The sequence below is a fragment of the Cynocephalus volans genome, chromosome 1 (genome assembly GCF_027409185.1).
Source record: "Cynocephalus volans isolate mCynVol1 chromosome 1, mCynVol1.pri, whole genome shotgun sequence".
Lineage (NCBI taxonomy): Eukaryota > Metazoa > Chordata > Mammalia > Dermoptera > Cynocephalidae > Cynocephalus > Cynocephalus volans.
The window spans coordinates 57,190,190-57,206,626 of NC_084460.1; the positions used below are offsets into that span (position 1 = coordinate 57,190,190).

At 47.7% G+C, this 16,437-nt stretch overlaps 1 protein-coding gene across 6 annotated transcripts in view; it reads right to left on the reverse strand.

Moving 5' to 3' along the window:
* The window catches only part of KCNQ2 (potassium voltage-gated channel subfamily Q member 2), a 64,351-nt gene that overhangs the window by 25,020 nt on the left and 22,894 nt on the right, over positions 1–16,437 (reverse strand). For 5 of the 6 annotated variants that reach the window (XM_063092250.1, XM_063092233.1, XM_063092224.1 and 2 more), the window contains exons 6-9: positions 12,979–13,089; positions 12,065–12,160; positions 1,607–1,701; positions 206–235 (exon numbers count right to left, since the gene is read on the reverse strand). In XM_063092250.1, coding sequence (XP_062948320.1) covers positions 206–235; positions 1,607–1,701; positions 12,065–12,160; positions 12,979–13,089 — 332 coding nt within the window. The remainder of the gene's footprint in view (positions 1–205; positions 236–1,606; positions 1,702–12,064; positions 12,161–12,978; positions 13,090–16,437) is intronic. The other variant, XM_063092242.1, reaches the window with a different exon arrangement.

Here is a 16,437-nt window from a genome sequence, read left to right on the forward strand (position 1 = left end):
GTGGGCACCAGGGAGCGGGGCCATGGTGGCAAGGCCTGACCACACCCAGCATGGGGCCACGGGGCCAGGCAGAGGTGCAGGGGTGCTGGGCCAGACAGTCCCAGCTCTGCCACCCGGTGGGAGTGGGGCCCCAAGAGCTCGCCCCAGCAGCCCCCGACAGAGAACAGAACTACACACACGGCCTTCTGTCCCATGCATTTCCTACCTGGAGGCCCCGTAGGTTTGGGTTTGCGAGCTTTCAAGTGTTTTCACACACACACAAAGGGGAAAAAAATGTAAAGAAAGAACGGGATAAGAAAAGAAAACAAAAAAAATAGTCAAGGAAAGTGGGGGAAACAACAGAACAAAGAAAATTAGCACGAGGGTCAGTGATACCCCTGCCACCCCGGGGCTGAGAGCCACCGCCTTGCAGGAGCACAATGCAGGGTGACCCCAAATGCCCGCACCTCCAGGAAAGATGGGCATGGCCAATACCCCAAGGCTCAGCCTTCCAGAAGGTGCTGGGTGGGGCAGATGCTGTGGGGTGGCAAGGCAAGCCCAGAGGACCATCGCCAAGGACCCTCTCCCTAGGTGACTCACCCTATAGAGCAGGTGGCAGGTGGGGATGGCCTCTGGCCTGCTCAGCCCTCATTGACTTCAGGACCTTCAAGAGGACCCCTCCCCCTCCCAGCCTAGAAAACCCAGCAGAGTTCAGCGCCCACTTGGCAGTGGATGGACAGTGGACGCAGAGGCTCCAGGGGACAGAAGCGCCCCTGGGGGAGGTCAGGGAATCCTCACGCTGGGAGACACTCAGGCTCAGGGGCACCCACCTCAGAGCAGAGGGCAGGTGGCAGGGTGGTTCCCACCCCAGAAGGGCTCTGGGCCCAGGGAATGAAGCCTGCGGGGACCACAAGTGCGGGCCCATCTCAGACCTTAATCTAAGCAAGAGCTGGACACAAACAAATCCCAGGGGCTGCCACCTGCCCTTAGAAGACTGAAAAAATGGAAAGCTGACCTCTGACCATGTGTACTCATGGGGCCTGTCAGCGCTGTCTCTGCTGGCAACCCCAGAGTGGCACTTTCTGGGCCCCTTTGGAAAAGGGGTCTGCTGAGGGGTCCCTGGAGGTGTCTGGGTGCTCTGTCCTGTTGGGGGGCACCTGGGAACCCCAAAATGATGTGGGCCTCCTGGTATAGAGCCTTTGTGGTCTGGGGTCACTTTCCCTCCCCCACACTGAGAACCTGGTCCTCACTGAAGGACAGGGGTCACGACTGCCTTTCTGCTGTTAGGCTGGGCCGAGCTAGCCCAGTGCGCGGAGGTCCAGAGCGCAGCTGGGCATTTACCTGGTCCACGCTCTCTGGGGAGGGGCCTGTCCTCGCAGTGCTCACAACACAGTGCCACCCACAGCAAGGGACACAGAAAGCAAAGGGGCAGGGAATGGACTGAAAAGAAAAGCTGCAACGCTACAAAACAAAGAGCAAAATTAATATTTCAAAATAAACCACACACAGAATTCTTCTTTGAAAAGCACACTTTAAAGAAAAAAGAAACGAAAACCAATCAGTCAGAACAATGAACAACGAAAAGTGGGCCGAGAGCACGCAGGGGTGTGGCCAGGGCTGGCAGTACCTGTACATGGGCACTGTCACCGTGCGCTCGTAGTACTGCCACGTTGAATGCAGGTCAGTGCGCGACAGGTTGGTGGCATAGAACCTCCAGGCGGACTGCAGAGAGAGACAGCACGAGGGTCAGCGAGGGGCGCCTGTGCCTGCCCCAACCCCCGCAGCCTCAGTTTACCCAGGGAGCACAGACACTCCGCTGCCTGCCACAGCGGTGCAGCCTGGGCAGGTGGCACGGATTGCCACCTGCTCCTGGCCTCGCGGGTCTGCAGGGACACAGCGTGTTCTTTCCTCGCACTGCGTCTTACCTGACGCCTGGTGGGTGGATCCTGTCACAGCAGTTAACTTCCCGCCCTCCCCAATCCAAGCAGGGACGCGACCCCAGGAGCTGGGGGGCGGCTGGGGCCAGGGTCACATGTGCCGTCCTCTCAGGCTGGTGGCCCAGGCCAGGTGGCTTCCCCAGTTGAAGGGAACGGGGGCTCTGGGCATGGCTGGGTCTTAAGCCTGCCGGTGAGACTGACCTACACCTGGCCTGGACTTCTGGTCCCTACACTTCGTTTTTTTAGTGGTGAAATACACATAGCATAATATTAACCATGTTAGCAGCTGAAAAGTGCACAGTTCAGAGGCGTTTCGTACATTCAGCGCTGTGCACCCATCACCACTGATTCCACAACCTCTTCCTTCCCCCAGAAGGAAGCCCCACCTCTCCTCCCCCCAGGCCCTGGCAACCACCAATCTGCATTAGTCTCTGCGGACTTCCCTATTGCGGGTAGCTCCTATCTGTGGACTCACACAGCACGTGGCCTTTTCCGTCTGGCTTCTTTCACTGAGCAATGTCCTCAGAGTCCATTCCTGTTGCAGTGCTGCAGCCGGCCAGAGCTTCATTCCTCCTCACAGTTACATATACTCAGCTGCACCAGCACGTCACATGTCACCTCCCCACTCATCTGCTGATGGACATGTGGATTGCTTCCACTTTTTAGCTATTGTGAATAATGCTGCTGTGAACATCTGTGTACAGGTTTTTGGCTGAACACCTCTTTTCAATTCTTTTGGGTTGTGTACCCAAGAGTGAAATTGCTGGTCATATGGTAACTCCATGTTTAACTTTTTAAGGAACCACCAGACTGTTTTCCACAGTGGCTGCACCATTCCACTTTCTCACCAGCACTGTATGAGGGTTCCGGTTTCTCCACATCCTCACCAACACTTACTTATCATTTTTTAAAATTTTAGTCAACCCAGTAGATGTAAAGTGGTATCTCATTATGGTTTTGATTTGTATTTCCCTAATGGCTAATGACATTGAGCATCTTCTCATGTGCCTATTGGTCATCTGTATCATTTCTTTGGAAGAGATATTTATTCAAATCCTTTGTCCAACAAAACTTCGGGTTTTTTGTCTTTTTTGCTGTTGAGTTATATGAAATCTTTATATATTCTGGTTACTAAACCGTTATTACATATATGATTTACAAATATTTTCTCCCATTCTGCAGGTTTCTTTCACTCTCTTGAGAGTGTGCTTTGATGCACAAAAGTGTTTAATTTTGATGATGTCCAATTTTTCTTTTGTTGCTTATTGTTTGGTGTCATATAAAAAAATCAAAATCATGGAGATTTTTATCTATGTTTTTTCCTCAGGATTTTTATGCTTTAGCTGCTATATTTAGGTTATTGATCCATTTCTAGTTAATTTTTGATATGGTGTCAGGTAAGGATCAAATGTCATTCTTTTAAAAACAAATGTCCAGTTGTCCCAGCACCATTTGCTGAAGAGACTATTCTTTCTCCATTGGATGAACTTGGCACCCTGTGAAAAATCAATTGACCACAGATGCAGGGGTTTATTTCTGGACTCCCAATTCCATTCCATGGATTTGTCTGCCTACCCTTATGTAAGTGCCACAGTTTTAATTACTGTAGCTTTGGAATAAGTTTGAAATGAGAAAGTATGAGTCCTTCAACTTTGTACTCCCATTTCAAGATTCTTTTGGCTGTTCATGTCTCTTACAATTCCATATGAATCTGAGAATTAGCTTTCCCATTTCTGCAGAAAGGGGGCATTGGGATTATGATAGGGATTGCATTAAACCTGTAGATCAATTTGCTTTGCATTGCATTGAATCTGCAGATCAATTTTCATTAAGACCATATTAACAAGATTAAGTTTTCCAATCCATGAACATGGGATGTCTTTCCGTTTATTTAGGTCTTTGTTAATTTCCTTCAGCAGTGTTTTGTAGTTTTCAGTGGACAGGTCTTGCACCTCTGCTGGTTAAATTTATTCCTAAGTATTTTATTCTTTTTGATAGGATTGCAAATGGAATTGTTTTCTTAATCTTCTTTTTAGATTGTTCCTTGCTAGTGTATAAAAATACAACTGATTTTTGTGTTCTGATCTTGTATCCTGCAACTTTGCTGAATTCACTTATAAGTTCTAACACTTTTTTGTGGAATCTTTAGGATTTTCTGCATATAGGATCATGTTATCTGTGAATGGAGATAGTTTTAGTTCTTCCTTTCTAATCTGGATGTCTGTGGTTTTCTTTTGTTTGTTTGTTTTTCTTGCCTAATTGCTCTGGCTAGAACTCCCAGTACAATGTTGAGTATAAGTATAAGGGGACTTCAAAAATTTTGTGGAAAAATGGGAATTAAAGGATAAAAATAAAAAACATATACTATATTTGTATTAGTCCATTTTTGTTGCTTATAACAAAATACCTACAACTGGGTGATTTATTAAAAAATGAAATTTGTTGCTTGCAATTTCTGAGGCTGGAAAGTCCAAAGTCCACTTGGTACTGGTGACAGTGACCCGGGGGTCTGACATTGCAAGGTGTTGGAAGCAGAGAGAGCAGAGAGAGAGAGACTCTCCTCTTCTTTTAAAGCCCTCAGAGCCATGTCCCTGACCACCATTTTTAATCCATTCACTACTGCGTGGTCCTACAATCAAATCACCTCTTCAAGGCTCCATCTTTCGATTACCATAATAGGATTTCTCACCCTCTTAACAGTCACAGTGGGGCTAAGTTTCTGATACAAAAAACTTGGGGAACACAATTCAAGTTTCAATGAGTTTTGGGGGACATAATTCAATCCACTACAATATTTCTCAACATAAGCTCTATCAACTTCAAGACACTTTTGTAAGTAATGATACCAACCATTTAGTTCATCCCTAAAGAAATGAGGGTCCTGGGAATTTAACCATGTCAATGTAGTCTTCTTTATATTATTAAATGAAGAAAAATGGCTGCCCTCTGAAGATATTTTATGATTAGGAAACAACAGAGTCAAGGGTTTGGACCCCTTACCAGCCAGCCAACAATAACAACAACAAAAAGGTTAGGAAACAAGAGGTCAGGAGCCAAATCAGGACTGTACAGTGGAGGCCTAATGACTTCCCATCAAAAATCTCACAAAATTGCCCTTGTTTGATAAGAGGAAAGAGCAGGAGCATTGTCATGGTGGGGAAGGAACTTGCTGGTAAAATTTTCCCAGGTGTTTTTCTGCTAAAACTTTGGCTAATTTTTCTCAAAACACTCTCATAATAAGCAGATGTTATCATTCTTTGGCCCTCCAGAAAGTCAACAGCAAAATGCCTTGAGCATCCCAAAAAACCATTGCCATGACCTTTGCTCTTAACCCATCCATTTTTGCTTTGACTGGACCACTTCCACCTCTTGGTAGCCATGGATTTGATTGTGCTTTGTCTTCAGGACTGCCCTGGTAAAGCCATGTTTCATCTCCTCTTACAATTCATCAAAGAAATGCTTCAGGATTTTTATCCCACTTGTTCAAAGTTTCCATGGAAAGCTCTGCTCATGTCTGCAGCTTATCTGAGAGCAACAGTTTCAGCACCCATCAGGTGGAAAGTTTGCTCAACTGTAATGTTTCAGTCAGAATTGTGTAAGCTGAGCCAGTTGAGATGTCTGTGGTGTTCATTATTGTTTGTGTTCTTAATCACCAGTCTTCTTCAATTAGGGCATGAGCAAGACTAATTTTTTCCTCCCAAACTGACGTGGATGGTGTGCTGCTGCAGCCTTCATTTTCAACATTGTCTCATCCTTTCTTAAAATGAGTTATCCATTTGTAAACTGCTGATTTCTTTGGAGCATCATTCCCATAAATTTCTTGTGAAGCATCAGTGATTTTACCATTCATCCACCCAAGCTTCCCCATAAATTTGATGTTTGTTCTTGCTTCAATTTTAGCAGAATTCATATTGCTCTAATAGGGGCTCTTTTCAAACTGATGTCTTATCGTTCTTGGTGCCTCAAACTAGATCCTGTTCACACACGTTATAACAAGTTAGTACAAGTTTATTTTGGTGCAAAACAATTTTACAATCCATACATAGTTTTTTTTTTCATACTATGCATTGTCCAGGAACTTTTTGAAAAGCCCTCATAGTGAAAGCCATCATCCTTGTCTTGTTCCTACTCTTAGCAGGAAACCATTCAGCCTTTCGCCATTGAGTAAGAGGTTAGACAAGGGTTTCTCACAGATGCCCTTTATCATGTTGAGAAGGTGTCCTTCAGTTCCCAGTTGTTGCATGTTTTATTACGAAAGGGTGTTGGATTTTGTTAAATGCTTTTCCTGCATTAATCAAGATGATTGTGTGTGGTTTTTCCTTCATTCTATTAATGTGAGGTGTTACATTGATTTTCCTACGCTGAACTACCTTTACACTCCTGGGATAAATCTCACTTGGTCATGGGTTATAATTTCTTTAATATGCTGATGGATTTATTTTTATTTGTTTGTTTTGTTGCTGGTTTGTTTTTTGTGTTTTTGGTTGTTTGTTTGTTTGTTTTTGGCAGCTGGTGGTATGGGGATCTGAACCCTTGACCTTGGCAATATGCTGATGGATTTAGACTGCTAGTATTTTACTCAGGATTTTTGCACCTATATATTGATCTGTAGTATTCTTTTCTTGTGATGTCTTTGTTTGGCTTTAGTATCAGGGTAAGGATGTCTTCTACAATGAGTTAGAAAGTGTTCCTTCTTGAGGAGACTGACTAGAGTATGAGAATGCTAAAGGGTAGGCTGATTACAGGCAAAATGCAGGCAGAGGGGAGGATTGGGTATGATGTTGGAGCATTGGGGAGTTAGTGGCAAGCAGCTCTGTGTTCAGTCTGTTTTCATAGGCTGAAGTTATCCTTCATCTTTTCAAACCCAGTTTTCTACTGTAGTGCTTCTGTAGGCCTAGAGTCTCCTGTAGGCCCTGGGAGATAAAGCATCCCCAGCATCTTTCTTTGAGCTTTTGTTTCTGCTGACAAAGTGGGTAACTCATGACTATCATAAAACTCTGGGTAAGAGAAATAAAGTGTCCTCCCAATGCCAGAGGAAAAAAACCAGAAAACTACAGATTAATTCCTGGAGGAATTAATTCCTGCCATGTTCATACAGAATCCTCAGACCATATTTTAGACATTCACTGTGGTGTATGTATGTGTGTGTATATATATGTATATACACACACACACACACACACACACACACACACAAACACATTGTGCCTAGATTTTCATCTTCATTTTCTGCTGACTTCTTCTTCCCAGCTCTTTAACATATTTAACTCCGTTGGTTTAAAATAAAAATAAAAAAATAAAAAATATATGGTCTACCCTGGAGAATATTCCATGTGCACTTAAAAAGAATGCATATCCTGCTGTTGTTGGGTGAATTGTTTTATAGCTGTCTGCTAGCTCTAGTTGGTCCATAGTGTTGTTCAAGTTCTCTATGTCATTAGTCTAGTAGATGTGTCCATTACTGAAAGTGGGGTGTTGAAGTCTCCAACCATCATTGTTGAACTATTTCATACTTCAATTCAGTCAGTTTTTGCTTCACATAATTTGGGAGCTCTGTTATTAGGTGTGTATGTGTTTACAATTGTTATAGCCTCTTGATGAATTGACTCTCATCAATATACATTATTCTTTGCCTCTTATAACACTTCTTGACCTAAGTTTATTTTGTCTAATATTAGTATAGCCATCTCAGCTCTTTATATTACTATTTGCATGGAGTATCTTTCCTTTCACTTGCAACCTATTGTTGTTGTTGTCTTTGGATCCAAAGTGAGTCTCTTTAGATAGCATATGCTTGGATAGTTTTTTAATCCATTCTTCCAATCTCTGCCTCTTAATTAGAGAGTTTAATCCATTTACATTGAAAGTAATTACTGATAACGAAGGACTTAATTCTACCATTTTGCTATTTGCTTTCTATATGTCATATCATTTTTGTTTCTCAATCTCTCCATTACTGCCATCTTTAGTGTTTAATCTTTTTTCTGGTGTATCATTTTGATTTCCTTCTTTTTTCCTTTTCTGTATATTTTTTAGTTATTTTATTAACGGCTTCCCTGAGGATTATGATTAACATCTTAAGTTTATAACAATCTATTTGAATTAATACCAGCTTAGCTTCAACAGTTATACATAAACCCTGTTCCTATACTACTCCATTTATGTCACTACTGTTCCAAATTACATCTTTAAACATGTGTGCCCAGAAATATAGATTATGATTATTGCCTTATACATTTGTCTTTTAAGTCATATAGGAAGAAAAGGTGGATAACAAACTAAAAATATAGTAATATTGGCTTTTATATTTACCTATGTATTTACCTTTGTATTTACCATATGGCTTGAGTTACATGTCTAGTGTTCTTTAATTTCAGCCTAAAGGCCTCCCTTTAGCACTTCTTGTAGGGCAGGTCTACTAAATTTGAACTCCTTCAGCTTTTGTTTATATGGGAATGTTTTAATATCTCCTTCATTTTTGAAGATAGTTTTGCTAGATATAGAATTCTTGGTTGATGAGGTTTTGTTTGTTTATTTGTTTTGTTTGTTTGTTTTGTTTTGTTTTCTACGACTTTAATGCCTTTTGGCCTCCATAGTTTCAGGTGAGAAATTGGCTGTTAACCTTATCGAAGATCCCTGGTAAGTGAGGAATTACTTCTCTCTTACTGCTTTCAAGATTCTCTCTTTTTCTTCGAGTTTCAACAGTTTGATTATAATGTGTCTTAGTGGGGGTCTCTCCGAGTTTACACTACTTGGAGTTTTTAAACTTCTTTGATGTGAAGATTCATGTCTTTCATCAAATTTGGGAAGTTTCTGGCCACTACTACTTCAAATATTCTTTTTGCCCCATTCTCTCTCTCCTCTCCTGTGACTCCACACATGTGAGTGTTGGTACACTTGATGGGGTCCCTTAGATCTCTTAGGCTCTGTTCGTTTTTCCTCATTCTTTTTTCTTTCTGATCTTCAGACTGAATAATTTCAATTGGCCTATCCTCAAGTTTGCTCATTCTTTCTGCCTGTTCAAGTTCACTGCTGAATCCCCTTTAGTGATTTTTTTCATTTTAATTATTGTACTCTTCAGTTCCAGAATTTCTATTTGGTTCCTTTTTACAATTTATATCACTTTATTGATATTCTGTATTTGGTGAGACGTCATTCTCCTGATTTTGTTGTTGTTGTTGTTCTTTTCCATGGTTTCCTTTAGTCTTTTGAGCATATTTAAGCCAATTGACTTAAAGTCCTTGTCTAGGAAGACAAATATTCTGGATTCCTCAGGGACAGTTTCTTTTCTTTCTTTTCTTTTCCTGTGAATGAACCATGGTTTATAGTTTCTTTGCAAACCTTATAATTTTTTGTTTGAAAACTGGAATGTTTTGAATATCATAATGTGGTAACTCTGTAAATCAGATTATCCTCCCAGCACAGGATTTTTTTGTTGCTGCTTGTTGTTGGTTATAGTTGTTTGTTTAGTGACTTTCCTAAACTATCTTATAAAGACTGTATTCTTTGTCATGTGTGGTTAATAAAGTCTCTGTTTCATTATCTCAGTAGTCAGCTGGTGATTTGACAGAGACTTCCTTAAACCCCCGGAACCAAAGAGGGAAAAAATAATAATCTTTTAGTCTTCACAGATTTGCTCTGTGTTGGGGCATCCCTTCAACACTCAGACAAGCCATTTACAACTTTGCCTTGGCCTTCACTTCATGCTTGCATGGAGCCTAAAGATCAGCCCAAGGTGAAAGCTTAGGATCTTCTCCAGTGATTTCTGAGCATGAGTCCAACTCTTGTCACATGTGTAGCCATCTGGATTTTAATGGGGCCACCTTCTCCTTTTATCTCCTTTCCTAGCCTCTTTCTTCCCAGGCTTTTTGATCTGTCTGTTGCTTGTCCCATCTGCTATCCCTTGTCCCAAGTAGCTGTGGCTGGTATATTTGCTTCTAAATGTTTTTGACAAACCCTCACTCAGAGATCACTACAGTCACTAGAAAGTTTTGAGGTGGACAAAACAAGGGCAAATGCCGAAGCTGATCTCTTTGGAAGCCATTAGAGAGGTCAAAATAAACAACTGCCACTTGAGGGGAACAAGGTCCATATTATCCCCTCTGACACCAGCAAGTCACATCTAGAATGCCAGCCACCATCCCTGTGGTAGCCACAGATCTGGGGAGTGGGCATACACTCTTACTAAAACTTAGAAGCTTCTTTCTTCATTAAGCATTCCCCTGGCTGTTATAAAATTTTTATTAGGCTCCAGAGTCCCCCAAAAATTAATCCTGTCATTTTTTTTGCCAGCTTAATCATTGCTTTAGTGGTAGGATGGGGTTTTGGAGTTCCCTACTCTTCCATTTTCAGTGACATCCCTGTTCCCAACACTTTAATCTGGAAATCCCTCCACCAGGCTATGGAGTTCTGGGAGGTGGTTCTGGGCCCTCTGCTTCCTGATCCTGAGCCCTCTCACTCGCACCCACCCACCACAGACCCACCAACTCAAGCCAAAGCCTGGGGTATCTCCTCCTTGTCCCCCTCTTTCCCTCACTCTTCAGGTCCTGTCCATCCTGCCCTTCTCTTCTTCAGGTCCCTGTCTGAGCCCACACTCACCCTGGGTTCAGGGCCAAGGCCATCACAAAAAAACACAAGGGCATCTGCCCACTCTTGGGGACCTTGATACAGGGTTGGTGGTGTGTCCCCCTGCCCCCTCCCCCCACCGCCACCCCACTGGTATTCAGAGCCCAGCTCAGGGGCTCTGGCTGAGGCTATAAGTTCCCTTGGGAAGAAGCATTTCTCCCAGCAAGACCATGTACAAAAGCTGTGAGGTTAAGGCTGGGGCCAGCATCCTGACTTCTAAAAGACACAGATGACCCCTCAGGTGCCCTGAGGGCATGAAGGGCCCTGGAGTCTCCTTGGCACTTCTCCACCTGGCCTTTCCTCTCAGGGAGCCAAGAATCACACCCAGGTTATGGACTGCTTAACAAACAAACAAAAAAAGAGTCCTTCCTGCTCTGGGAATTCACACAGCTGGGCTGCTAGGATCACCATCAGCCTAAGCTTTGGCCACCAGACTTCACAAGATCAGCTGCTCTTGGAGGAAGGACCCTCTGACCCATAATTCCACTGCAGAAACTTTGCCCTGTGACCAGTGATGTTTTACAGCCCTGGAATAACCTCAACATCCATCCACAGGGAACACCTCACAGCTTGAAGCCTGACATGCTGCATGTGTCCAGACACGGAAGGCATCTGGGACACCACAAGTGGGCAGGCAGGCAGGTGTGGCCCTGCCCTGAGAACAATATTTAGAGGACTGCACAGAGGCATGACTGGTCTCTGGAAAGACGCCCAAGCCACTGCTAAGAGTGGAACAGGGTGCGGTCCATGTGCTCAGTTTGTGCTTTCCCTGCACCATTTAAACCTTTTAACCACACAGACCTGCAGTCGCTTTTTTAAACTGTCAATAGTGGAGTGAGATCGTGAAGCATTTTTGCGCTTCTTTATACTCCTTTGCATTTTAAAAAATTGCTGTTGGAGTTTCTATGGTGAAAAATACACACACACACAGATAAAAGCAGGCTGGACCCAGGGCCAAGCCCACAAGAGCCACATCTTTAAAAAAGAAAGATGGGAGAGAGGCTAGATCCACGTCCAGCCAGCACTAAATCCCAGTCAACTCCAAGATGGACTCTGGGGGAAGCTGCAGGAATGTCTGGCCCCAGGAGTCCTGTTGTCTGGCTCACATTTTTAGGGTGGCTCAGGGACCTCCTGCTGGATGACAGAGTGGCCACTGTGTCCTACCCAACCTCCCTGGATTCTTGAGAGGCGACCTGTCTGCAGATGCTGATGTAGTTGCTTCCCCAGGGTGCTGGGGAGGGTGGTCTAGCAGTACTTGTCACAGCCTGGCCTGGGCCAGGCACCCACACAGGACGAGGGCCACCCTAGCATCACCATATGTGTCGCTGCTATGCAACCACAGGTGTCTGAATGGTCCCTCAACACCTGCCTTAGAGTCCTCATTTCCCCGACGTGTTCCCACAGAGGGACAAGGGCTGTGGCCCCATCCACAGACAGAGATGCCTGAAGACGGCCACCTTAGACAAGGTGGCATCAGGACAGGGGGCTCCACAGGTCCCCAGGTGGGGGCCATCTGGACTCACCTGGATCAGGCCCGCTGCCGGGTTCCGCCTCTTCTCAAAGTGTTTCTGCCGATGCTGCTCTTGGACTTTCAGGGCAAAGCCAGACCCCAATATGCCCTGCAAGTCATCAGGGTCAGACCACACCCAGCTGACCCATGCCCCCTCCCAACTTCATCAAGGTCAGACTTTGTCCAGGGACCCACGCCACTGCAATTCATCAGCATCAGTTCATGTTCCCAGACCCACACCCTCTCCCCCACCCTTGCCTGCACATTCCGGGGTCTCGTGGGTACCACCTTCCCACCCCACAGTCCCTAATCACCTGGAGACCAGGCTGGGGAAACCCTCTGAATTGGGGTCAAGGAAACCTCTGACTTGCAGGAGGCATGGCGGGGCCTACACTGAACCCAAAGAGGAGCCTCCTCCCTGAGGTGTCCACACCAGAGCATCAGCAAGGCCAGCACAAGAGGGCCATCGGCCCCACACCAACTGCCTCTGCCTGCCCTGCCATGGCAGAGGCTTCACAGAGCCCCTACCCTTCTGCCTGAGATGGAGCTTTGGCCTCTGGAGACCTGACAAGGGAGCTGGGTCACTGGCAGCATTGCTCCTGGCCACAGGGAGCCTACTGTCCAGTCCCATTTGCACTAAGAGGAGCAACCAGAGGCCAACAGAGCCCAGTTGGAAGCCATGGCTTGGGGACTGCAGGGGTGCTCCATGGAGCTTCAGGGAAGCTACCAGCACCGGGGGCACCGGCCGGGGCAGCCTCGGCTCTCATCCTACAGGGATAGGACCTCCTTGCACCAGAGCTGCCACCCCCAGTCCCAGGTGGCTGTGGACCCTGCTCCTGTCCCACATCTCCCCAAGGAGACAGTGCCCTGTGGTTACCTTGGGAGGCTGTGGGACCCCCAAAGGCAGGGAAAGGCAGCAAGACTTACCGCAGGAAGAGCGAAGAACGAGACGCCAATGAGGGTGAACGTTGCTGCCAGAAGCCTCCCGTTCCAGGTCTGGGGGTACTTGTCCCCATAGCCAATGGTCGTCAGGGTGATCTGCGGGACAGCAGGCTCCAGTCACTCAGCCAGGCCCGGCAGTGACCACCATGGAGGCCCATGACCCTTAGACAATGCCCCTGCTCAGCCTTCAGGGGCTCACAAAAGGGCTCGCTCCCAACCCATGGGCAGGCTGTGTGCCAGCTAGCCACTCAGGGCCTGGGCTGGGACAGACCAGAGGCCACCCCATCCTACGCCACCCACAAGGGGAACCAGCAAGGCCAGGGCCAGCATCAACTGCTCTTTGTCCCTGCAGCCCCATCAAAATTCCCCGAAACCTCTCCTCTTCCTTACATGCCAGAAGGGGAGTAATTCTGACTGTGTTTCCACTTCACACCCAAGGGAACCAGGAGCACCAATGACACAACTCTCCTTTCGGGCACAGTGAGCAAGGACAGCGGCTTCCACCCTGGGGGAGTGACCCTGGGGCTGAGCACTAGGGCAGCTGGGGGAGGTGGGAGAGTCTGGGGGAGGCTGGGGCAGATTGGGAGAGACTGGGAAGGCTGTGGAGACTTGGTGAGCAGGGGAGGCTGGGGCAGGTGGGCAGCGGGCGAGCACCTGGTGCAGTGCAGTGGGGACCAGAGGAACGGGCAGGGGCCGTGCAGTGGCTGCTGAGGAGAACCTATGAGTTGAGGCCAGAAGGGGTTAGAAGAGTGGTCAGAGGGCATGTTCCAGTAGAGATGACAGATGAGAGGCCTGGCTCAGGAGGTGACAGGAAGTAACAGGCCTGGCCCAGGAGGTGACAGGAGGCCAGCAGGAATGGACAGGTGGCCAGGAGGAGAGGCAGGTGGGAGACAGTGAGGGGGTGGACCTCCACAGGGAGGTGCCATGGGAAGCCGGGGGGGGGGGGACTTGAGTTTAGAGTTCCTCTCAGGGTGGTGGCAAGGATGAGGTCGGGTCAGGACAGGTCTCCCCAGGTGACCAAGGGCACCCACTGAAGCACCTGGTAGGGGGGCTTTGGCCATGAGAAGGGCCGAAGGTGGGACATGTTTGCAGGTCACTCTGACAAGGCATGACGGGGTGAGGTGGGGACACTCAGTCCTGGACATGCGGGGGCTACAGCACAACCCCTCGCCACCAGAACCGCACAGGCCACAAGTCAGGAGGCTCAGGACGGGTCATGGCCAGAGGAAGGTCTCCGTGGCTGGGGCCCAGAACAGGCCCTGAGGGACAAGGTCTCAGACAAAGAAGGGGAGCGGTGCAGCCCAGTGCCCAGCTCAGGGGCAGGCGGATAGCAGGGCCAGCTGTCCCACCCCCACCACTTTGGAGCACCTCTCACCACAGACCCAAGGTCCCACCTCTGGGGGTTTGCCCCCAGGCTCTGGGGACATGCACAGAAGACGCAAGAAGGAAGAGTGCACTGAAGAGACCAGCTCCACCACACCTGACTCACAGGACGCCATGGGCAGGTGAGGGCAAAGCCTTGTGAGGACCTGTGTGCCTCAGCCCACCTGCACAGAAGGTTCTGGAAAGCCACCCAAAGGAGCAGCAAGGGAGTCAGGGCGAGGCCAGGGAGACTCACTTCTCACCACGAAACCTTCCCCGGTTGAGAGTTTACCACCTGCCTGGGTCATCTACTTATTTTTTTTTTTAACATAAACTAAACATATTTTGGAGACCCAAAACAATAATTTACTGCCAATCTGCCCAAAAACTTTAATATGTGACAGTAAAGAATGATGAAAAGGTAGAAAAATGGGAGGAAGAGGACGGGAGAGGAGAGAGAAACAGAGAGACACAAGACAAAGAGAAAAAGACACCGACAGAGAGATACAGAGAGACAGAGGCAGACAGAGAGGGAGACAGTGAGAAAGACAGACAGACGGGCATGCAGTGAGACGTAGACTCAGGTCACAATGTTTGTGGGGGAGGGGAGAGTCAAAGGAAGCCAGGGAATCCCAGAAGGTCCTGGTCCCACAGAAGGCTGGGTGTGGGGTGGGCTGGGGCAGGAGGAAAGGGAGAAGTCGTCTGTCCGAGGTGGCCAAGCCTCCACCCCTCCGGCCAGACTGATGGGAAACTTTCTGCCCTGAAACTTTTCCTCAGCTGCCATCAGACCTGCCCCTCCAAAAGGAAGGGAGACTCAAGAGAGGGGAAGCTGGGAGACCTGACAGATGGTCGGCATTCGGGAGGGAGGTAAGTATGGGATCCCCCACGCTGGTGACGGCCCCTGAGGGCCTGACAGCAGAAGGGGGCTCAGGTGGGGAGGGGCTAAACCTCGTTCTACCCCAGCAGGAAGTGAGCAATTAGTGTGCTGGGATCAGGGAACGGGGTCGTTATTTGGGATTAGCAAACACGCAGGGAACTGGGAGGGGCAGGGTGCTTAGGAACAATTTGACATTTTTCAATATACGCAAGCATTACTTTGAAAAAACACTCAAGTAAAAAATTTAATTGTTAAAAACCAGAAGGCTGTTATCCACAAAAGGCCTTAGGGAGGATGGGCCGTGTCCCCAGCAAGGGGCCTGGGCCCAGCTGGTCACAGCACAGGACACCCGGGCACCAGGCTCACCCCACGGCAGAGCCTGGACACACACAGGCAGCTCATGGGTGCAGGTAGGTCTACCTGGCCCACAGCCTGGCCCATCCTGTGCCTTGCCCCGGGCTCCCCACTGCTCCTTCTCACATGCTCAGATTGGAGGACACAGGATCCCAGGCCTCATGGCAATTAACAAAATAATTACAAATAAACTGCTTTCAGGCTACCCGCTCCTTTTCCCGGTGGCTCAGGATGTGCAGTGCTGGGGTGGTGGCCAAGGCCACATGGGTCTGGGGTCTAGTCTCTTGGCCTCCCTGGAGACAAGAGATTCTGTGTCCCTATTCACCCACCTGTCCAAGGGGCGTCTGTGGGAACGGGTGAGGCGAAGCCTGGGGACCAGATCAGTCCAGACCTAATCGGGGGGGAGACTGTGGGGATCCGACCACCCCACTCTGAACAGGAGGGGGTCCTTCCAAAAGTGTCCAGGAAGATGCTTCCCAGAAGGAGTGACACCAGGTGACAAGGGAGCCTGGGCAAAGTAGCAGACACAGGGAAACACAGGGGCAAAGGCCAAGGGTGTGGGCTCGGGCACCCGGGCAGCAGTGAGGCTGGGGAGGTGGGCGGCCATTAGCAGGGCCGCAGATCTGCAGGCTCCAGACCGTGCTGGACAGGGGAGCCAGAGGGTCCAGTATCCCTTTTTCTTTCTTTTTTTTTATTTTTAAAAAGTTTTATTTTATTATTATTTTTTAATTTATCAATATACAATGTAGATGATTTTCATGTCCCTTTACCAATTCAGTATCCCCTTTTCGAACTACTTCTGTCCCTCACCATAGACCAGGGGTGGGAGGCCAGGAAGGAGGAAGCCCAAG